Source organism: Lipophrys pholis, assembly GCF_963383615.2.
Source record: "Lipophrys pholis genome assembly, chromosome: 7".
In the NCBI taxonomy this organism is placed as follows: Eukaryota; Metazoa; Chordata; class Actinopteri; order Blenniiformes; family Blenniidae; genus Lipophrys; species Lipophrys pholis.
This window is the reverse complement of record NC_137638.1, coordinates 18,545,748-18,567,165: the sequence shown is the minus strand read 5'-3', so window position 1 is coordinate 18,567,165 and position 21,418 is coordinate 18,545,748. Positions and strand designations below refer to the sequence as shown.

At 42.1% G+C, this 21,418-nt stretch overlaps 2 protein-coding genes across 4 annotated transcripts in view; one reads left to right on the top strand and one right to left on the bottom strand.

Annotated features, from left to right (window-relative positions):
* Positions 1 to 14,528, top strand: part of acacb (acetyl-CoA carboxylase beta) — a 23,038-nt gene extending 8,510 nt beyond the window's left edge. The window contains exons 10-54 of one of the 3 annotated variants that reach the window (XR_013935473.1): positions 19 to 228; positions 307 to 477; positions 844 to 1,005; positions 1,091 to 1,254; positions 1,412 to 1,562; positions 1,643 to 1,746; positions 1,827 to 1,908; positions 1,984 to 2,129; positions 2,219 to 2,369; positions 2,458 to 2,592; positions 2,780 to 2,926; positions 3,079 to 3,267; positions 3,345 to 3,445; positions 3,538 to 3,626; positions 3,716 to 3,840; positions 3,936 to 4,049; positions 4,300 to 4,413; positions 4,511 to 4,600; positions 4,696 to 4,814; positions 5,319 to 5,342; positions 6,345 to 6,479; positions 6,582 to 6,681; positions 6,768 to 6,875; positions 6,976 to 7,032; positions 7,490 to 7,531; positions 7,610 to 7,825; positions 8,343 to 8,498; positions 8,773 to 8,976; positions 9,109 to 9,264; positions 9,350 to 9,472; positions 9,557 to 9,826; positions 9,929 to 10,026; positions 10,439 to 10,559; positions 10,670 to 10,780; positions 10,939 to 11,082; positions 11,178 to 11,298; positions 11,401 to 11,497; positions 11,603 to 11,699; positions 11,791 to 11,926; positions 12,059 to 12,236; positions 12,328 to 12,414; positions 12,530 to 12,684; positions 12,765 to 12,935; positions 13,109 to 13,245; positions 13,425 to 14,528. Coding sequence is in view for 2 of the 3 variants with exons in the window: in XM_080467507.1 (XP_080323633.1) it covers positions 19 to 228; positions 307 to 477; positions 844 to 1,005; positions 1,091 to 1,254; positions 1,412 to 1,562; positions 1,643 to 1,746; positions 1,827 to 1,908; positions 1,984 to 2,129; positions 2,219 to 2,369; positions 2,458 to 2,592; positions 2,780 to 2,926; positions 3,079 to 3,267; positions 3,345 to 3,445; positions 3,538 to 3,626; positions 3,716 to 3,840; positions 3,936 to 4,049; positions 4,300 to 4,413; positions 4,511 to 4,600; positions 4,696 to 4,814; positions 5,319 to 5,342; positions 6,345 to 6,479; positions 6,582 to 6,681; positions 6,768 to 6,875; positions 6,976 to 7,032; positions 7,490 to 7,531; positions 7,610 to 7,825; positions 8,343 to 8,498; positions 8,773 to 8,976; positions 9,109 to 9,264; positions 9,350 to 9,472; positions 9,557 to 9,826; positions 9,929 to 10,026; positions 10,439 to 10,559; positions 10,670 to 10,780; positions 10,939 to 11,082; positions 11,178 to 11,298; positions 11,401 to 11,497; positions 11,603 to 11,699; positions 11,791 to 11,926; positions 12,059 to 12,236; positions 12,328 to 12,440; positions 12,530 to 12,684; positions 12,765 to 12,935; positions 13,109 to 13,245; positions 13,425 to 13,551 (5,961 nt within the window). In the remaining variant the exon portion in view is untranslated. Of the gene's footprint in view, positions 1 to 18; positions 229 to 306; positions 478 to 843; positions 1,006 to 1,090; positions 1,255 to 1,411; positions 1,563 to 1,642; positions 1,747 to 1,826; positions 1,909 to 1,983; positions 2,130 to 2,218; positions 2,370 to 2,457; positions 2,593 to 2,779; positions 2,927 to 3,078; positions 3,268 to 3,344; positions 3,446 to 3,537; positions 3,627 to 3,715; positions 3,841 to 3,935; positions 4,050 to 4,299; positions 4,414 to 4,510; positions 4,601 to 4,695; positions 4,815 to 5,318; positions 5,343 to 6,344; positions 6,480 to 6,581; positions 6,682 to 6,767; positions 6,876 to 6,975; positions 7,033 to 7,489; positions 7,532 to 7,609; positions 7,826 to 8,342; positions 8,499 to 8,772; positions 8,977 to 9,108; positions 9,265 to 9,349; positions 9,473 to 9,556; positions 9,827 to 9,928; positions 10,027 to 10,438; positions 10,560 to 10,669; positions 10,781 to 10,938; positions 11,083 to 11,177; positions 11,299 to 11,400; positions 11,498 to 11,602; positions 11,700 to 11,790; positions 11,927 to 12,058; positions 12,237 to 12,327; positions 12,441 to 12,529; positions 12,685 to 12,764; positions 12,936 to 13,108; positions 13,246 to 13,424 lie in introns of those variants that run through there. The other 2 variants (XM_080467507.1, XM_080467508.1) reach the window with 2 other exon arrangements.
* foxn4 (forkhead box N4) lies at positions 14,422 to 21,418 on the bottom strand. The gene is made up of 10 exons (XM_080467509.1): positions 20,621 to 21,418; positions 19,921 to 20,032; positions 17,485 to 17,651; positions 16,831 to 16,943; positions 16,637 to 16,747; positions 16,417 to 16,544; positions 16,225 to 16,321; positions 15,928 to 16,135; positions 15,428 to 15,820; positions 14,422 to 15,342 (listed from the first exon to the last, which is right to left on the bottom strand). The coding sequence occupies exons 2-10, from the start codon at positions 19,998 to 20,000 to the stop codon at positions 15,098 to 15,100; spliced, it is 1,542 nt and encodes a 513-aa protein (XP_080323635.1). The 5' UTR covers positions 20,001 to 20,032; positions 20,621 to 21,418; the 3' UTR covers positions 14,422 to 15,097.

Genomic DNA, 21,418 nt, shown 5'->3' with positions numbered 1-21,418 from the left:
GATGTGCTCTCTGTTCAGGTTCAGACGGAGGTACCTGGCTCACCTATCTTCATTATGGAGCTGGCTCAGCATGCAAGGCATCTGGAGGTGCAGATACTGGCTGATGAGTATGGAAACGCAATCTCTCTGTTTGGACGAGACTGTTCCATCCAGAGGCGGCACCAGAAGATCATCGAGGAGGCTCCTGCAACCATAGCTGCTTCCTCAACATTCGAGCAAATGGAACAGGTTAGTTTAGGTCTCTACACTGATTTATTTTTAAGGTTATGCAGCTTAAGAAACCTCACTCATCTTTTCTTAATGTAGTACGCTGTGCGGCTGGCCAGGATGGTGGGCTACGTGAGTGCAGGGACTGTGGAATATCTCTTCTCTGAGGACGGAAGTTTCAATTTCCTGGAGTTGAATCCTCGTCTTCAGGTGGAACATCCCTGCACAGAGATGATCGGAGATGTAAATTTACCAGCTGCCCAACTTCAGGTACATCTGAAGTATCAGATATACGTATACAGAAGCAAGCTGAGTTCTGCTCCCGCATTGTACACCTTACATGGTTATTCCACATTGTGAGAATATACTGTATACATTTTGATTCCAGATTTGGCTTTCTCTATGTTGATTCTGCATGTTCTGCTTGTGTGTGGGTTTTCTTATATCGAATCAGTTGGCGATTCTAAATTTCCTGTAGGTGTGTGTGTTAGGATATGTGTTTGCCTTGTCACCAAAAAGTCAGCTGGGATCAGCTCCAGTGGCCTTTTAACCAAAAGCTTAGAAAGTGGTAATAAAGACTGATGAAGGTACACTATTGGTACTCTAACCCTACCCTGTTTAAATGAATCTTTATAGATTGCAATGGGAGTCCCACTTCATAGAATTAAGGACATTCGGATGCTTTATGGAGAGAGTCCATGGGGTGACAACATCATCAACTTTGACAGTCCAGACTGTGTGCCAAGTCCAAGAGGGCACGTCATCGCTGCTCGGATCACGAGTGAAAACCCAGATGAGGTAAAACTTTATTTTATGTGACACTTAAAATGCAACATCTTCTAACGTTTGCATTCTGACTGGTCGTCCTTGTGCTCACTCACAGGGATTCAAACCCAGCTCCGGCACTGTGCAGGAGCTCAACTTCCGCAGCAGTAAAAACGTCTGGGGGTATTTCAGTGTAGGGGCAACTGGAGGCCTTCACGAGTTTGCTGATTCCCAGTTTGGACATTGTTTCTCGTGGGGCGAGAATCGTGAAGAAGCCATTTCGTAAGCCTGTTTTTTCTTTATTGTTCTCTAGAATTATTTCCATTGCTGTTTTTTTTTCCTCAGGGTGAATGAGACAGTATTATCTGTCACAATGTGACTTTGTTTTATAAAATAATGGGAAATGGGTTTATCTCATTGTATTTAATGTGTCCTTCAGGAACATGGTAGTGGCTATGAAGGAACTATCCATTCGAGGAGATTTCAGGACCACAGTTGAATATCTCATTAAACTTCTGGAAACCGAAAGCTTCAGAAACAATGACACTGACACAAGTTGGCTGGACCATCTCATTGCAGAGAAAGTGCAAGTAGGTTACTCAATACATATGTCATGTTCTGTGCCATTAATGACTCTTTTGTGTCATGACAGCATGTGTTCTTTCTGTAGGCAGAGAGACCAGATACCATGCTGGGCATTGTCTGTGGAGCTCTACATGTCGCTGATGCGAGCTTCAGAAAGAGCATGTCCAACTATCTTCATTCACTGGAAAGGTCAGAAGCTACAATCAAATCCCATTCAGTTCAATTCACATGATTTATGTCTACAACTATATATTTTTTTGCATCTGTAGGGGGCAGGTACTGCCTGCTGCCAGTCTGCTCAACTCTGTCAGTGTGGACCTGATTTATGAGGGAGTCAAATTTTGTCTGAAGGTATTAATTTTGTTCTCCTACCATTCTTTGGTCAACTCTGTTGTTTCCTTCTTTAATTGCTGCTGCTGCTTGCAGGTAGCTCGACAATCCCCAACAACATATGTCATCATGATGAATTGCTCCAACATCGAAATAGATGTCCACAGGTTGAGTGATGGCGGCCTCCTGCTGTGCTACGACGGCTGCAGCCACACCACCTACATGAAGGAGGAAGTCGACAGGCAAGGCTGTGCAAAATGGGAAGTTGCTTTTTTTTATTTATTTTTTTTGCTCTTGATTTAACGATTTCTTGCTTTATTTAACCGAACAGCTACCGCATCACTGTTGGCAACAAGACCTGCGTGTTTGAGAAAGAAAAGGATCCCACGGTCCTGAGGTCGCCCTCTGCTGGCAAACTGCTGCAGTACACAGTGGAGGATGGGAGCCATGTTTTTGCAGGAGAAATGTTTGCAGAGATTGAGGTGATTGGGATGAGTTATTGTTTGCATCTGTAGTCTTGACCTCTTACCTAATATATCTGTGTCAATTTGAATTTGTCTGTTAATTCAGGTGATGAAGATGGTGATGACTCTGACTGTGCATCAGTCTGGCTGTATCCACTTTGTCAAGAGGTCCGGGGCAGTTCTAGAGCAGGGCTGCATCATGGCTCATTTGGACTTGGATGACCCCAGCAGTGTGCATAAAGTAAGTTATTTCAAAACTTGCAAAGATAGAACTTAGAATTCTTGCAGCATTGTAATTACATCTTGACTAGGCAGGGTCAAATTATAAATTTTGACCAGATTTTATTATTTTATTGGGGCTGGAAGACAAAAATTTCCCAAAATTCTACTGTTTTTGCTTCAATTTCTCAATTATTCTTTTTTTGTAGGTGGAACTTAACACTGCCACGTTACCACCGCAGCAGCCATTGCCAATGGTTGGTGAGAAGCTTCACCAGGTGTTCCACAGTGTGCTCGAAAACCTGATCAAAGTGATGGATGGGTACTGTCTTGAAGAGCCTTACTACAGCACCAAGGTACATACAGCCTTTTGCTTTTGTAGATTCCTTAATTGCAAATGGGAAATTAACTTCACTTATGTGGCGCATTTTAGCTTGGGGGGGTCATTGTGGGCTGTATCAGACCTCAGACTTTGATTGAATTTCTGTTTGCATGTTGGTTGGTGTAGCTGAAGCAGTGGGTGGCCACCCTCATGAAAACTCTCAGGGACCCCTCACTGCCACTTCTGGAGCTCCAGGAGATCATGACCAGTGTGGCCGGTCGCATTCCACCGAGTGTTGAGAAAGACATCCGTAAAGTCATGGCTCAGTACGCCAGCAACATCACCTCTGTCCTCTGCCAATTCCCCAGTCAAAGGGTAAAATCCACGTCAAGCAAATGTTCCTGTGCTTGTATCACGCTGCACTCGGCAACGTTGGTTTCTTCTGGTTGCAGATTGCAAACATTTTGGACAGCCATGCAGCGACTCTGCAGAGGAAATCTGACCGAGAGGTTTTCTTCATGAACACTCAGAGTATTGTACAGCTGGTGCAGAGGTGAGTATCTTCTATCCTCGTCAGACTGTGCAGCTGCCGTATTGAACATGAAAGATTTTTGTGACGTTTCCGATCAACTTGTGTTTGTTCAGATACCGCAGTGGAATCCGTGGTTATATGAAATCTGTGGTGCTTGACCTGCTGAAGCGTTACTTGCAGGTCGAAATCCAGTTTCAACAAGGTAACGCCAATGGCCTTTGGTCGGATATTGTCTTTACAGCAACAGCAGTTCAGTTTCAGCTGAAATACCTGCACTGTTTTCCCTATCAGCTCACTATGATAAGTGTGTTATCAACCTGCGAGAGCAGCACAAACCAGATATGAGTCCTGTGCTCGACTACATCTTTTCCCATGCTCAAGTCGCGAAGAAGAACATCCTGGTCACAATGCTCATAGTAAGGCTTTCATCACGAGCTCGTTGGTCATTTTTCCACGATGAAGTCTTTGGGACATAAATAACTATGCAGCATATGTTTTTGATTTTATGTAGGACCAGCTGTGTGGACGGGATCCCACTCTGGCAGATGAGCTGATGGCCATTCTGAATGAACTCACACAGCTCAGTAAGATGGAGAACTCAAAGGTGGCTTTAAGAGCCAGACAGGTGCGACAACCTATAATGTTGTGCAGAGTTTGTATTTTCTGTGTGTGTTTTCTCTACTCTGGTTTACTCCCACATTCCAAAAGCATGTTTGAGGTTATTTAGTGACTCTAAATCGGTTTTCCGCAGTGAAATGTCCATGGTTTCGCCTGCCTTTGTTCATTGTCAGCTGGGATTGGCTCCGGGGCCTCATGACCCCCAAGTTGGATAAAGCTGCATATGGATAAATAATGTTTTTGTAAATATTTCATAGGTCTTGATAGCTTCCCACTTGCCATCATATGAGCTGAGACACAACCAAGTGGAGTCCATCTTCCTATCAGCCATTGACATGTACGGCCACCAGTTTTGCCCAGAAAACTTGAAGGTTTGATTCATATACAGAAATTTCTTCATGAACATGATTATTAAAGCAGTGTATCTGATGCATCATATACATTGTTTTTTATCTTTATTTGGCACAGAAACTCATTCTCTCTGAAACCTCAATTTTTGACGTTTTGCCCAATTTCTTCTACCACTCCAATCAAGTGGTTTGCATGGCGGCCTTGGAGGTATGTTTTGTCGGCTCGTGGATGCAGGGCTTTGGCTTTTTAAATGCATTTCTTTGTTAATTACTGATGATTGGCTTTTTATTGGTCTATTTCAGGTCTATGTTCGCAGAGGGTACATTGCTTATGAGCTGAATAGCATCCAGCACCACCAGCTGCAGGATGGGACGTGCGCTGTGGACTTTCAGTTTATGTTGCCCTCGTCACATCCAAACAGGTAACAGATCGTCTCAGAGCAGACTCATAGCAGACTCATAGCACAGACGAATATCAATGTTATTTAATTCTTGAGTGACGTCTGAGTTAGGACCATCACAGGCTGCAACACTGTTTTTCAGTGAAACATCTAATTTGTGATAATGACAATATGGACTCCCACTGATCAGTTTTGTTTCTCTGAACAAATCACACATTTAATGATAATTGCTTCACTCTGTAAACTCTTACCGTTCTGCTACAACGCATAGATTTCTTTATGAAGCTGTTCGGATAACCAAGGATGAATTAATAAAATAACCGGTGCTGCAGATGGAAGTGGGCCTATGAACTGCTGCTGTAACTGCTCCTGGCTAACTTGGAGTGCCGAACGTTTTCTCCCTCTTGAAAATAATCTGAATGTGCATAGCATCTTGTAGCGTGTGTTAACCTAATCGTACCTAGAGGTAGATGTACAGTTTGATCATTCCCTCCTAATATTCATGTGTCAATCGTCTTATTTCAGAGGGAGCAGCCCTACTCTGAACAGGTAGAGTAAAGCTCCTCCCAACCAGCCAAACCACCTGATGGTGTGTATGTTTTCAGAAATGCATGCCAGATGCACCGTGTTGCTTTTTCCTGCCGCCAAGATTTGTACATTTGTACAAGGACTAACAAGTTCTTCTTAATTCCCTTTTAAACCTGAGCTACTCTTTTTTTCTTTTATTGCTGCTTTTTCCAACATGCAAAGCCCTATTCTATTTCTTTTCAGAGGTATGCCCTCTTGCTATTTCATTTTCCTCTGAAGAATGTCAAGCCAACAATTTCATTGATTGCTGCTGGTATCGCCTGTATTACCCAGCTTCAGATAGTGATTCTCAATCCACATTTTACAATCAAATATAGTAACATTTGTTCCACATGTCTTTCTATTAAATGAAAAATGTATCAATCATTGTGGCGGGGAGTCAATTCATGACTGATTTCTCACTTTATATTTGACTCTGACTTTAGTACTTGTTGAATATGACTTCACATTGGCTGTTATTCTATGTCCTGGATTATCTGGATGTTTTTCATACTCAGAAACTGAAAATCCTAAGTTTACATGGAATCACAGTTAGAGCTGTTGTACTGAAACACACCAGACTGTACAAGTGTAATAATGATCTTGATACCAGACACTCAGGATGAGCAGGCAGCAGAGACGGTGTAAACGGCATTTAGATTATCATCATTTATGCTGCAAATACTTCAGATTCCTGTTTATGGCATCCAGTTTATCCTGGACCTGACCTGAGACTTCACAGACTTGAAACACAGTGACATTATGCTATCTGTACCTGGAGTGGATGTCATGGTGGGAATATAAACGTATACTGTAGATTTTATTTTTTGCAATTGTCAAAGAACTTGGAAATTTGCTTTAATTGCTCCTTGGTATGATTTTAAAAAAAAAAAGAAAAAAAAAGCGACAACTCAATACGCCGTGTGTGTGTGTGTGTTATGTCTTTGTATTTATCACTGAGTGGATTTGGCTCCTTTTGTTTAGACTTCCTGTATGTGCATCAGGCCAGTTCAAAATCAGGCGGCACGGCAGCGAGCTCTTCCTGGAGGGAGCCTTGTCGCCGCCCTGCCAGCGCTTGGGGGCCATGGTGGCTTTCCAGTGTTTTGATGATTTCAGAAGGTTAAAATCAACTTCCTTATTCTCCATTTCAAATGTTCCTGTTTTCATGGCAACAAGCCATGAACTGGAATGTGTATTATAGTATGTATATTTGTTTGGCAGGGATTTTGATGAAGTTCTGTCCAGTTTTGCTGAACCTCTCTTGGAGAGCTCTCCGTTCTCAGAGTCCTGCTCCAGTCTATATGAAGATGAGAATTTCAAGGTGTGAGCTCCGGCTTGAAAAAAATCCCCTCCAAGTGTTTTCATCGATGTCTCTGCAGCCACTAAGTCCCCCTCTGTCTCCTACAGAATACCAGGGAGAACCCAATCCACATCATCAACGTGTCCATAAAAGCAGCAGACACAGAAGATGATGACGAACTGGTCACAGCTCTCACTGCCTTTGCCCAGTCGAAGGTCAGTCAAACTAAGACATTTATCATCATGATAATGTTTAATGTGTTTTTGTTTGTGATTTTTAAGATGGATATAAAAATAAATGTTTCTGTTTAAACAGAAAGCAGTCCTGTTTGAGTACGGAATCCGGAGAATCACATTTTTGATTGCACAGAAGGTGAACTTGCTTATAATTATATACACTATACGTGAAAACACAAACAATATCGTCTGTCAAAAGGCCATACATTAACAGCTGTAATATTAAGTGCTTCTTCAAATGTTTTATACACATGGCTGTTATGCTGTTATTTTTCACCATAAATAATATTTTGGTGTTAGTTTCTTATAAAAATGTTTGTGCTGCTATTAACCAATAACCAGTATTTGAAAGCTAAATTAAACTAATGATGACTAAAAAGAAATTGCTATCCTTTTCAACTTTTTATTTTTGATATGCAGTCTAAAGGCACTGCCAGTGCTCCCCATAGATTAACTTTTTTTCCCCCTGTCCTTTGTTTAAGACTAATAGTTACAACATACTCTTACTTTGGAATGTGTCTTATACATAAATAAATAAAAAGAAGAAATATTAAAAGGAAATATATTTCTTATTCATATTTTTTTGTTAACAGAGAGAATTTCCCAAGTTCTTCACATTCAGAGCCAGAGACGGGGTACGTTTGCGATATCCTTGATGCAGTTAATGAGCTGCTGTCTGATGAGATGGTGACCACTGCAATTCCACTGTTCAGTTCCAGGAGGATCGCATTTATCGTAATCTGGAGCCGGCTTTAGCGTTTCAGCTGGAGCTCAACAGGATGAGGAACTTTGACCTGACGGCTGTCCCCTGTGCCAATCACAAGATGCACCTCTACCTGGGCGCCGCTCGCGTTGAGGAGGGTGCCGAAGTTACGGATTACCGCTTCTTCATCCGAGCAATTATTCGCCACTCAGATCTCATCACAAAGGTTAGAGGAGGGACTCTTAGGTCAGGGGTGGGTACTTAATTTTACAGGGAGCCAAGAGGAGAACTGGGACTGCGTTGGGCCGGGGTAAAGGTTCTGCTCAATAAGAACATGTTTGCTAATGTTATTGAGTTGCATCAATTAATTTCTTAAATTTTTTTGAATGTTTTATCCAGTAATAAAGATACAAATGGTAATTTGTAATACAGAAAAGATAAACAGGAAAAATCAGTAAAAGCAAAGAATTTGTGTCATAATTATTTTATTTAATTTTACAATTTCTCATTAACATCCTGTGAGCCTGACAGAGACTCCCGAAGGGCTGCACGTGTCCTACAGGTCATGTAATGCCCAGATCTGTCAGCATACCTGTACTTTTGTGTGTTTGTGTTTTTTTTTCTTAAGATGCCTTGTTTTCTGAAACATAACAACCTCATTTGTGTCATATACACCAGAAATTACATGTTGCTAACATTTCAAATGACATGCACTTTACTGAGCAATCTTTGTACAAATCCAGGAAGCATCCTTTGAGTACCTTCAAAATGAAGGCGAGCGCCTCTTGTTGGAAGCCATGGATGAGTTGGAGGTGGCCTTCAGCAACACCCACGTCCGCACGGACTGCAATCACATCTTCCTCAACTTTGTCCCCACTGTCATCATGGACCCCTCGAAGGTCGGTGTGCAGCAAGAGCTCTTCACTGCAAAACATTAAGATCATAAAGTTATTCAACATATGGAATTTTGCACAAGAAAATGTAAAAAGAATAGTGAGTTTTTGAATAGATCATTAGTTATACATAATATATAGATAATGCTGAATATTTTGTCACTTTTCATCATCTTTTTGAGTTCTATTCAAAGACTCATCAGGACTTCACACACCATACTTGGTAGATCTGCTGTTTGGTCCTCTTTTTATACCCTAATCCTGACCTTTGGGTTATTAGATAGAGGAGTCTGTCCGCTCTATGGTGATGCGATATGGCAGTCGTCTTTGGAAGCTGCGGGTCTTGCAGGCTGAGCTGAAGATCAACATCCGCCTGACACCAACTGGAAATGCCATTCCTATCCGCCTGTTTCTCACTAACGAATCTGGCTATTATCTGGACATCAGCCTTTATAAAGAGGTCAATGATCCAGGATCTGGCCAGGTGAGCATAGTAGAGTGAACGTTTCAGTGGAACTAACCAAAGCAGATATATGATGTTAAATGGCAAGGGGATTTGTTCAGACTGTTTCCTTTATCGTTGCTTTTTCTTGGTTCCTTGTGTCTTTCTTTACAGATCATGTTCCATTCATATGGAGACAAGCAGGGGCCGCTGCAGGGGATGCTGATCAACACTCCCTACGTGACAAAAGACCTGCTGCAGGCTAAACGCTTTCAGGCTCAGACTTTGGGAACGACATATGTTTACGACTTCCCTGAAATGTTCAGACAGGTGCTGTTAACTCACTTTATGAGAAATGTATGAGCATTTGATTTTCTATGTTTGTGGTTTAAACTCACTGCAAATCCGCTTGTAGGCTTTGTTCAAGCTGTGGGGTCCACAGGGCAAATGTCCCAGCGATGTGCTGATATGCACAGAGCTTGTTCTGGACCCACAAGGAGGACTGGTGCACATGAACCGCCTGCCTGGAGACAATGACGTTAGTTGCTTTTATTAACATTTGTAATAACCCCAAGTCTTTCACTCTTATGATACTGATACTACTGTTGCTATGCTTTTGCAGGTTGGAATAGTTGCTTTCAGGATGAAGATGAAGACTCCAGAGTACCCAAATGGCAGAGACATCATTTTCATCTGTAATGACATTACCTACATGATCGGCTCGTTTGGCCCTCAGGAGGACGAGTTGTTCCTGAGGTCATCTGAGTTGGCCCGGGCTGAGGGCATCCCCCGCATTTACATTGCGGCCAACAGTGGAGCTCGCATTGGGCTCGCCGAAGAGGTGAAACACATGTTCCAGGTGGCCTGGATTGACCCGGCTGATCCCTACAAGGTAACCAATGAAAGCAACAATTCTCATTTTAGTTTAAGGTTTTGGAAACAGAAATTTGTGAAGTTTCTATGTGTAATGTGGCATTTCCATTTATTGCCATAGGGGTTCAAATACCTCTACCTGACGCCGCAAGACTACACTCGAATCAGTGCCACCAACTCTGTTCACTGTCAACATGTAGAAGAGGGGGGAGAGTCCAGGTACTGTGTTTGTATCCATAAGGCCTCAATGATGTGCCTCCATAATGTATTAGATTTTTCTTTAAAAACAAATGGCTTCCATATGTAACTGTTGAGATATACAATACTGTGCAAAAATGTGAAAAGTTGTGAAACAATTGCTGCATAGCTAGAATGTTTGAAAAATGGAATTACTGTTTTCTGTTTTTCTAAGCAGATTTAATAAACAAAGTGAATGTACAAACAGAAGTGTGCATCACCCCTGCCCTCTGTCAGGTCTACTCCTATCACCAGTCCCACTCACATTATAACACAACTGTTCTGTGTGAGAACAAATTTACAAGGGAATTTAAAAGGGACATTAAATGAACACGTAACAAAGATGGACTAAATTAAATTATATGGATTTTCTGTCTGTGCTCAACCCTCTCAGGTACATCATCACTGACATTATTGGGAAGGATGAAGGTCTTGGTGTTGAGAACCTGCGAGGCTCAGGCACCATTGCAGGAGAGTCGTCTCAGGCCTACGAGGAGATTGTCACAATCAGTATGGTGAGTATATTGATGTGAGCCGCATCAACAGGAAGTTCCTGCTGTGCTTTTTTAAAAACAATTTTAATTTTTTTAATTTTCTCATCATAAGTAAATTTGTACTCTTGCAGGTGACGTGTCGTGCCATTGGAATCGGAGCTTATCTGGTGCGACTGGGACAACGAGTGATACAGGTGGAGAACTCTCACATCATCCTGACCGGCTCTAGTGCTCTCAACAAGGTTTGTTGGTTTTATCTCAGTTTTGTGGATGTATGATTATTAAGTGTTTTCATTTCATAGTCATATACTTGTATATAAGCTTTCAACTTGAAATCTAACCATTTTCCAAATGCGCAAGCGTGGACTTCAGGTCATTAAGCTCCTTTTCCTGTGTGCAGGTTCTGGGCAGAGAGGTCTACACGTCCAACAACCAACTTGGAGGAGTCCAAATTATGCACAACAATGGAGTCACACACACCACTGTTCCAGATGATTTTGAGGGTGTCTTCACTATCCTGCAGTGGCTCTCTTACATGCCAAAGGTTATTTTAAAATATGTGAAGTGCATTTAATGTACATTTTCCATGTGGGAATTTTAGTAAATGTAGTTTGAGTTTATGTTTTTGTTTCTTCACAGAACAAACACTCCCCTGTGCCTATTATAGCAACTACTGATCCAGTCGACAGAGAGATAGATTTCATTCCCTCTAAAGCGCCATATGACCCCCGCTGGATGCTCGCAGGCAGACCTCATCCCAGTAAGTTGCAATATCTAAAACTTGAAACTACTGTCATTTACTAGTTTATTTTATTTTATTTTTTAAAGAAAAAGAATAAATAAGTCACCTTTGTGCCCATAGCTGTGAAAGGTTCTTGGCAGAGTGGATTCTTTGATCACGGCTCCTTCATGGAGATCATGGGTTCCTGGGCTCAGACTGTGGTTGTGGGTCGAGCACGGTAAATACCATTTACTCATAATAAGAACTTCATGAAAAGTTTTGTAAATACTTAGAAAGATATAGACACAGCTGGATCCATGCTAATGCTGTTGAATGAATACAGGTTAGGAGGGATCCCTCTCGGGGTCATTGCTGTTGAAACACGCACAGTTGAGTTCACTGTGCCAGCAGATCCAGCCAACCTGGATTCAGAAGCTAAAGTAAGTAAATCCCTATTTGAGCTTGTTTTGAATCCAAAATTCTGTGATTGTAACTTGCGGAGGGTTTCTTGTCTTTGTTCATTGATGTCAGGTCCTGCAGCAGGCCGGCCAGGTGTGGTTTCCAGATTCAGCCTTTAAAACAGCTCAGGCGATGTGCGATTTCAACCGTGAACGTCTGCCCCTCATAGTGTTTGCCAACTGGAGGGGCTTCTCTGGAGGAATGAAGGGTAACGGATGAAAGAGATTGTCTCAGGCACAGTCCAGACAGGGCAGTCACACTATTCGTGCTCTCAATGCTTTTACATTGAAGTGCATATGAAATGACATAAAAGAGTAATAGTGTTCTCTTTTTTTTCTAGATATGTACGACCAGATCTTGAAGTTTGGGGCTTATATTGTGGACGCCCTGCATGGTTTCCGCCAGCCGGTGCTGGTGTACATCCCACCACACGCTGAGCTTCGAGGGGGATCCTGGGTGGTGATAGACCCTACCATTAACCCGCTGTGCATGGAGATGTACGCTGACAGAGAGAGCAGGTACACAAAGCAGAGAACATTTCTTAGATTTCCAGGTTGAGGCGCTTCACCTGGAGTGAAATGCCATTCATGTGGGTTTGTTTCTGTCCAGAGGCGGCGTGCTCGAGGCCGAGGGTACAGTGGAGATAAAATTCAGGAGGAAAGACCTGCTGAAGACCATGAGAAGACTAGACTCTGTGTATGCTGGCCTGGTTGAGCAGCTTGGTGAAGGCATTGTCTCTCTTAAAGCAACTGAGCTGATTTAATTTTTCTTTATCTGTTGTTTGACTTCTGTCTCTCCTGCTTTGTTTCAGCCTCACCGGAACTGTCTGAAAAACAGTGCAAAGAGCTTGAGCTGAAGCTTATAGCCAGGGAGGAGTTCCTGCTACCAATCTACCACCAGGTGGCAGTGCAGTTTGCAGATCTCCACGACACACCTGGCAGGATGCAGGAGAAAGGTGTCATCACTGTAAGTGTGCAATTCCTCAACATATCATTGGATTAAACAGGCATAACTTGCTTCATCATGTCCTTTCATCCTCTAAAAAGGATATCTTGGACTGGAAAAATGTGAGGACTTTCTTCTACTGGCGTTTGCGTCGCCTCCTGTTGGAGCAGGTGGTGAAATGTGAGATTTTACAGGCCAACAGGGATCTCAGTGATGGACACATGCAGTCAATGCTGAGACGGTGGTTTGTTGAAACAGAGGGAACTGTCAAGGTAAACAAAGGCAAAGGTTACTTTTTTCTGAATCTGCAATTTGCACATTGTCTGTAAATGTAATCATAGTTTGATGTCATATTATTGAGGATTGCAAACCTTCAAACTGGAGGACTCACTGCTTTAGAAAGTTCCGTTGTTAAAAACTCATCAGACGTCCGTTTACTTTCTAGGCTTACCTTTGGGACAACAACCAAGCAGTAGTTGAATGGCTGGAGAAACATTTGTCCACTGAGGATGGAGTGAAATCCGCCATCCGAGAGAACATCAAGTACTTGAAAAGGGAAAATGCTCTGAAACACATTCGCAGGTATGCAGACACCTACATTCATTTTGTGGCTCAATATTGGTTTACATAAGGGTTTTATCCTCAAAAGTTGATGTATATTAATGCACTCCATTATTAGGCTAGTTTGGATGCATAGTTTGGTTTCTTCTTTAACAAATGTGTTTAATTAAACTTAGTGTAATGTCTCCTCTTGTTTCTAGCTTGGTGGAGGCCAACCCTGACGTGGTCATGGACTGCATCATCCATATGAGCCAGAACATCACTCCGTCTCAGAGAGCCAAGCTGACCCATCTGCTGGCCACTATGGACAGCACCAGCGCCACTTAAGCTCTGGGATCATATTAAAGAGTACCATGAAAAAAATAACACTACTTTAGTTGATTTTGTATGGTCGGGGTATAGGTACTGAACCACTTATGTGTTAAAAAAACAAAAACAAAATACAAAGCTAACTGATTTGTTCGTCACCAGCTTTGCTCTGCACAGTGGCCTTTCCACCACGTTTGCTTGTTCATCCAGAGATACTTCTCTGATCCACAAGCTTTCACTTCAGCACACATTTCTCTGTGCTGCAGTGTCAGTGTGCCTTGCTGTACTTATTCCGACCTGATTGGTTTCGGGAGCTAGTTGTCACATTTGTTAAATATTACATTTTGAGTATTTTTATGTTGGAATGTAATTTGTATGAAAAATAAGCTCAGACAACTGGTCATCTCTCTGATCAGACTTTACATAAAATGAAAATGACAAAGTAATTGCATGAGTCCTAATCCACTTTTCGTAATTTTATATCGACTGAAAAAAATCAGTTGCACTGTCCTTTCAGCTCATCCTTTTGATTTTCAATTTTGATCTTATTTATGTTGCACCTTATGTGTCTCCAGTACGAATGATACAATATGATGTAACACTGGATGTAATACTTTGTTTAGAGTATATTTATACTTTAAAGTTATATGTTTCTGTTTGAAGTGGAAGCTTTTTCAACTCAGGTTTCATGAGGGTTTTGCATTTTTTGCCCCTCACATAATATCTTGATTCGCCTGACCTCTGACCGGATCATCAGAGGCTTCAGCCACAACATTTCATTTGAATGTATATAAACTTTTTTCTGTGTCTTCTAATTTGCCATGGGCTGTTCATTAATAAAAAAAAAAAACATCTATTCATGGTATTTAAATGTGAAGAAGCTTCTTTCATTGACCCATTTGACTTTTATTCTGATCATGTTAATGAACATAATGTACATCTGACCTCTTGACATGTTAATCACAGGATGTAGAAGAATAAACTGGAAAATCTGGATGTGTTGGCACACTTGTATTTTGGAAGGAAGTAGGTAAATACAGTCAAAAGAAAGCTTTTCTGTGGCAAAACAACATTCAAATATATATAGAGAGCAACAGATTGATAGAGTCATTTTCTCCAGCTGCCTTTTATAAATATAAATAAAACATCACAGCAATGATATCTAGCACAATACAATAGACAAGAGATGTCAAGCTACATTATGGACAGGCTTTAAAACGCAGAGTGAACAATAGAACAACTGATGGTTGCTAACGTACACATAAATCTCCAGAGTCTTTGTACTTATACAGGCTTTGAGTCTTTGCTTGGCAAAGCTAGATACTTGACGTTTCACATGTTTATTCTTACATCCTCCTTTCTATTTATCAGGAGTTTTAGTTCTTAAAAAGCAGTTTTCTTGCGAATCATTTTTTGATTTTTTTTTTTCCCCTGCCAAGTTATTGTGCAGGTTCTCACATTTCTCTTTAGAAGCACAAGAAAGCAGAACTCCTCAGCTGGCATCTGCAGATATCCAAAGAATGTTTAATGAATCGTGTCGACCACTATGAACAGTTAGGCTGCTTTAAAGAAGCACAATAGGCTTGCTGTTGGCTGATGCACCCATGCACTGGGACGACAGAGGATCCTGGGAAGTGTAGGAGGCGTAGAGCCCGGTCACCTGCACATCTGACAGGTTCGCTCCACTAGAGGGGTGCTGGAGGGCGGCTGTTCCCAAGTCACAGTCTGATAGTCGGAGGGGCGAGTTACTGAAAGTGCCCAAAGCATCCAGGTTAAAGCTGTCATCCTTCATTTCTTCCCACAAATTCCCTGAGCAGATGGAAGGAGTGCATTAGTTTACCAAACATTTCTGCAGTCATTTTGAAAAATTGTCTGCATTAAAATATGCACTTACCTTGAAGGGCAAAGTCCATGATGCTAGGGTCCAGTGCGTCCACCTCTGTGTGTGAGTCACTGTGCACACTGTAGAAATCCTCTGGGGGCTTGCTGGGCTGCTGGGTGAGCGGACTGTGAGAGAGGTCAGGGACTGTGTGGAGGGGAGGGGTCTGGGCTGGAGCAGGGGACATGGGGGCAAGCCGGGCCTGAGCCTGGAGCTGGGCCTGAAGCTGGTGGTGCTGGTGTATGGGTAAACATGGCAGGGAAAGCGTGACTATGGGTTGAGGGTGCATCTGGGCTGAGATGGGCAGCGGAAGGCCTGTTGGACAACTGGGCAGGCGAGTCATGCCGGACTCTAGAACCTTACGTCTGCAGTTCTCCGGGCGGTCTGTGATCAGTTTGTCCAGTTCATCTGTGGGAAGCAAAACAAAGCAAAAACATGACACTGTCAGTTTTTTTGATGACTTGCTGCCTGACTGAGCATTTGACCTTTCACATATTACAAGACCCATTTCTGACCAGGATTAGCCATGCTGCGGCGGATGGCTGGGAGGTCCTTGCGTTTCCACTTCTGCATTTCTTCTTCCATCTTGTCAATTTTGGCAGGGTTCAGTGCCCATAGACAGCCCTTTCGGGACGAGCTGCTTGTCTTGTTCTCCACCTTCTCAAAGCATTTGTTCAAGGAGAGGTTGTGTCTGACAGAATTCTTCCATCCATCAGGTGCAGTCTGAAGGGCGAAAAGGCAGTGTGTATCAAGTGACACCAGTTATCTCCATGTTCGTTTTTGGTAAATCTCCTGCAATAAAAGTATCATACCTTAAAGTAAGGAAAATGTTCCTTCATAAAGCTATAGATCTCGCTGACTGGGAGGCTGCCTGTTTTGCTATTCTTCAGGGCCATGGCAATCAAACAGCTGAGGAAGAACATATTTTAAATACAGGTTACCTAAAGATGCAGATTCAGGTGGATATTTTTCATTTTCTTTGAAGAATGTGTTTGTGTGCTGACCTGTAGGAATAGATTGGCTTGGGGAAAGACTTGGGCTGCAATTCCTGGTCTTGTGGAGCCAGGCGAGGTTGTGTAAATAGACTTTGGTTGTTAAAAGATACATTGCTATAAAGCCCACCAGCTGTGCACTAAAGGGAGAGAAATCATGTTAACCCCACCGTTAAAAAAAATCCTCCACTTTTTTAAAAACCAGTTCCTTCATTAGCTTCACGTATATTACCTGTTGTCCAGTTTGGGTAAGAGAGTACACCTGCTGAGGTGTCGGCTGGTAGACTGAGGTAGGGCACTGGTATCCAGGAGAGGGCAGCCCATTCATGGAGAATGGAGACATCTGTGAAATGAAGGGATATTTTGGATCAAACCGAGCAATAGTTCACTTGACTGATTTTGTTTTACACTGTTTTTAATACGTACACTTCCACTGTGGGTGTTGATTATGCTGATTCCCAGGGGGCTGTGCTGCATGCTACTCTGCAGGTGTAGCATAGAGCCTTGACCCGCGGTCATCGTCATGTTGCCCAACTGAGCTGTGAAGCGGAGAAGTCAGAAAATCAACAGTGAGTGTTAACTGGGCTGTTTTCCTCTTGGGGGGGGGGGCACAACAAAAAGAACAACAAAAAGAAACAGTAATTTAATTAAGAAATGGTCTCATCTACATATGTCTTTAGGTTTTTAGAGCTTTTGACAGATGACTAAGGCACAGCAGTATCTTGATGCTGCAAAGCATTTAAAACCACTGTTTGTGTTTATCAACTTCAGGTGCAGAAACTATAATAAAATCTTTATATGTTAGCAACTATTTTTTCATATGTGACAAAATAAGCCAATATTTGTTCTTCACTTTAAAGAAATGCAATTTTTATACATTTTTGTAAGTATCTGTCTTTGTTTTAACTCGAAAATCATTTGTAGAAGCAAAAAAAAAAAAGCGGTAATCTTTAGTTTTTATTTCTCAAACTGTGTTTAGGACAGGGCAGAAAATCATAGGAGCAGACTGGTTCTAATTTGTCCAATCAGAAAGTGGTTGCAGTTTTTGAATGTTGCTCTGTCCCCTCCCTGTCACCTCACCTGTCTGTTGCTCCAGCAAACTGCCCTGGGAGGACCCGTTGCTGTGGCCCCGGCTATCAGCCATCTGCTGTAGCCGGGGCACATCCACCGAGGTGAGCCATGACAGAGACTGCAGGTCCCCAGGGAGGTCCTCCTCCCCCAGCTGGGAGGGGTCCGTGGTCAGAAGCCTTTAAGAGACGAGGAGGAGGAGGAGGAGGAAGGGGGATGAGGTTTGCAGGGTTAATAGGACTGGCAAATCAGACACACGCAGATCATGAGCGGAATTTAAATCTAAACACCAAAAAGTTCATCCTTCAAAGTCAAAACCATCATAATGAGACTCAGCGTAGGGAAACAGAGATGAAAGCCGCCGTGTATTAGCCTTCTAGGATTTAACGTAAGAAGATTAACGACAAGTGTTGTTTAGAAGTGACAGTTTAATTCAACAATGAGGGGGTTAAATAAGCTTTGTTGACACAGGCATGTCTTTTGTTATTGTTTTTGTTTTTTAAACTATAGATGGACACCGATATCGTGCTCCTTTTTTAAGACCTCCTTTGTTTTTTCCCCAAATAAAACTAAAAAACTAAATTTGGAAGATTTTATGTCTTAACTTTTATTAGCTAACATCACCATTCATTCACAAAATACCTTTTTTCAGTTTATCACAAGTTTTACCTAAAAGTAGATGAACATTGTTGTTTAACCAGTGCACTGCCAGTACTAATCAACTTTCAGTTATTATGTCTTTTATATAGCAAGCCTCAAAGAGAAGGGAAGAAAAGAGAGGAATCCTCTTGAATCCTCTCCAGTCTTAGCTGTGCACACACTTACTGCACAAGTGTTTGGTAATTGGGGTCGCTATGACAACTCACACTATTCAGTTACTTTGTGGATCGGTGGACAGTGCATGGCACTACCCCCCTCTCCCTGTCTCACATGCACACACCAAATCTCCTAATAAAAAAATCAATCCTGTGTCAGGTGACCACGGTCTCTCCTTACCCATTGGCTGAATCATAAGTAAACAACACATGAGATCGTTTGAAACATGGGACAGCAGCACATGCTGCCTGCAACAGTTGGCCTTGTCTATTGAAAAATGATCACCTATTGTGTCCCAAACGACAAATCTGCCCAGTGGCACGTGGCTCTATTGTCTTCCCCAGACCCTTCCTTGATTGTCTCTGTCACTTCTTTTCTTTGCCCGGCCCTTGCATTAATCTGTTGGAATGACAGCCTTCACATAAGAGGGACAAATAGGATACCATCTGCTTCCCTGTCCCTTTCCAGCCTCTATCCTTACTGGCACCCCAACCCCCTCCATCATTCCCCCTCTGGCCCCCCCCAAGAGGGAAAATCAACGGAGCCTCAGGCCGAGGGGGGTGCAGATGTAGGTTGAGGTCAGGGCTCTGTGTTGGCCGTCTAAAGAAGTGACATCATTAGTGGCAGGAATCAGCAGCACATGTCCTCAAACAGTTTGCATCCATATCACTGACTGCTTGCTGCAGCTTAGAAGTGATTGTGTCTAATTACAAAGCTTCATACAGGAAGAGAGATTTAATTACTATTCTTTTTTTCTCTTTTTCATTCATCTGTGAGTTTTTTCTTCATTTCTGACGCAAAAAAAGAAAGTGTAATATAACGGTCTGCTGGTTTATGACTAATACATTTGAAAGTTGAAGTGACTGCAAAGATACTGAACCACTGCAAAGGTACACTCACTAAAAATGTCCCCGCTGCTCACAAACACACAGAGCTAGATGTACACAAGCACTCAATCCGCCATAACTAAGTACAATACTTTCTGTAGATTGTAGATTTATAGTGATTTTAGACAAATCTTTTCAAGGCTGTTATCACCCACTATGAACATAAACTACTGAATTAAAAACAAAAAAACTAATTGCTCACTGATACAAAACATGTCGAGTGTCACCATGTATCATCCAAGCCTTCCCAGCGGTTCGACGACACTAAATATTGCACCTCCTCCCTTCTTTTCTACCCTCCTTTTCTAATTGGGAGCCACTTGTGCACACTGGTGACCTGGAGCGCCCCGTCTCCCCCTGAGCTGGCAGGCCAAGAGGCTCAGGCTCTCCGTGCGCCGACAGCGGGAGTGTAAACAGAGCTGATGGTTTCTGACAGATCCATTCAGACTGAAAATCATTTATTCTTTGAGATTTTTTTCTTCTCTCTTTTTTTTTTTCATGCAACTCCCCCCATGCACAAAAAGAGCTGTCCATCTACCATTAGATTAAACATAGTGGCTGAGACAGTTTGTTCCAAAACCCATTTAGAAAAGCGCCTAAAAGGGTTCAGTCCATAAAAATATGCCTTTCATCTATTGAAGCATTTCAGAGTTGAAGGTTTTTGACAATATGTAACAGGAAAATTACCACAAGTTTAGTATCCTGTTATTATATTGCCAAACATAGTTTAAATCAGAGATCGTACCTGTAGTCCTGTGGAGATGGATGATGCCCAGCATTCTCAATTATTCCTGACATCCTGGAATTTATTCCACCTTCTATCATTTCCTAGGATGTGTCGTACCAGTTTAAGAAAACTGAAAAAAAGAGTACAGTTTAGTAGTGTGTCCTTAGTGAGTTTTCAAACCAAAGATAAGCACACATATTTTCCAATAAATAAATAAGACTTAAAAAAAAAAAAAAAAAAATACAAAATCAACAATGTTACATCAAACCATACCTTCTCCAAGTAAACAAACCTGATGAAAAAATATGCAAGCGTTTGAAAAATATAGAAATAAATATCAAAAGCCACCAAAACCAAAATGTATTCATACTTTGTCAAAAAAAGAAAGAATAAACACATACAAAAAAATGTGTCTAGCGTTGTACCTTTGTTAAAGCCTTTTTCATATATTTCGGATTAACTCATCCTGAGTATATTTGATATATATAAATGTGTAATAATATAGCTCAGATTTATTCAACACACAGTACAACAACTTTCAGTGCAATTACCTCCTATTTTGTCAGAAACTCTAGATTTACATGCCTTGTCATTTTAAGCTGACTGCTGAAATTCATAGTTAGAGGCTAAAAAGCTTCGAAATGACAGTTGGCTCAACTGAAGTAACCATCCGATGATACCTGCGATACTTAAAGGGAAAGAGTGTAAAAGAAATCACCTGTTTTGGTTGATAAAGAAGAATGTGAGAGCCGGTCCTGAGCTCCTGTACTGTATTTCACTGTGTTGCACTTGATTCTCCCAAAAAACCGTTTTTAAATTTCCCTCTCCGGAGCTGTCCAGTGGTCGGACATGCGCAGTGGCGACCTCAGCGCAGCTCCAAGTGGCCCGGGGGGCAGGAGGGTCCCATCAGTTTGACAGCTGGTGTTAACGCTGCTCCTGTCACCAACGTCGACGACATCCACACCTCCAAAAAAAACCCAGTGAAGTACCGAGCCTCGGATCTTTTGTTTTCTCTCACTTTCTGCAAACTTTGTTGCCAAACTTTGCGGGTGCGACTTCAGGTCCTTCCTCCAGCAGCAGCAGCAGCAGCAGCCAAACAAACGCCCGTCGTTCTACAATTCGACTCATACTCCATCGCAACAGTTTGTTCTTTGCACGGGATGCTCATGAAACAAATGAGATTTCATGTATCGATGCAGGTTCTTTGTTTCACTCTCTCCTGTGCGCACGATACTCCATCCGCGCGCTGGTGCGCACTGCGCGTGTCAATAATACACAAAACACACGTCCAGGCCTAAATCCTGTCCATCAAAATAAAAAAAAATGAAAAAAAACCCCAGCCTGTTTTGAAAAGTTGTAGATGATTAAACACAGGCGCGGAAAATGACAGAAAAAAAACAACAGAGTTAAACCCCTAAGAATTATATAAAAACAATTAAATATCCCTTTTCCCCCTTCTCAGCCTGTCCTGCGAGGTTATTCCCAGTAACTCCCTCAATCACGACTAAGACGCTGT

Excerpts from the sequence above, each read along its gene's own strand:
- foxn4 (XM_080467509.1), bottom strand. The coding sequence starts at position 20,000 with ATGATAGAAGGTGGAATAAATTCCAGGATGTCAGGAATAATTGAGAAT. Across the intron at positions 16,944-17,484 it reads TTTGCTGGAGCAACAGACAG|CTCAGTTGGGCAACATGACG; the intron begins GTGAGGTGACAG and ends TCCGCTTCACAG. Across the intron at positions 16,322-16,416 it reads AAGCCAATCTATTCCTACAG|CTGTTTGATTGCCATGGCCC; the intron begins GTCAGCACACAA and ends GTTCTTCCTCAG.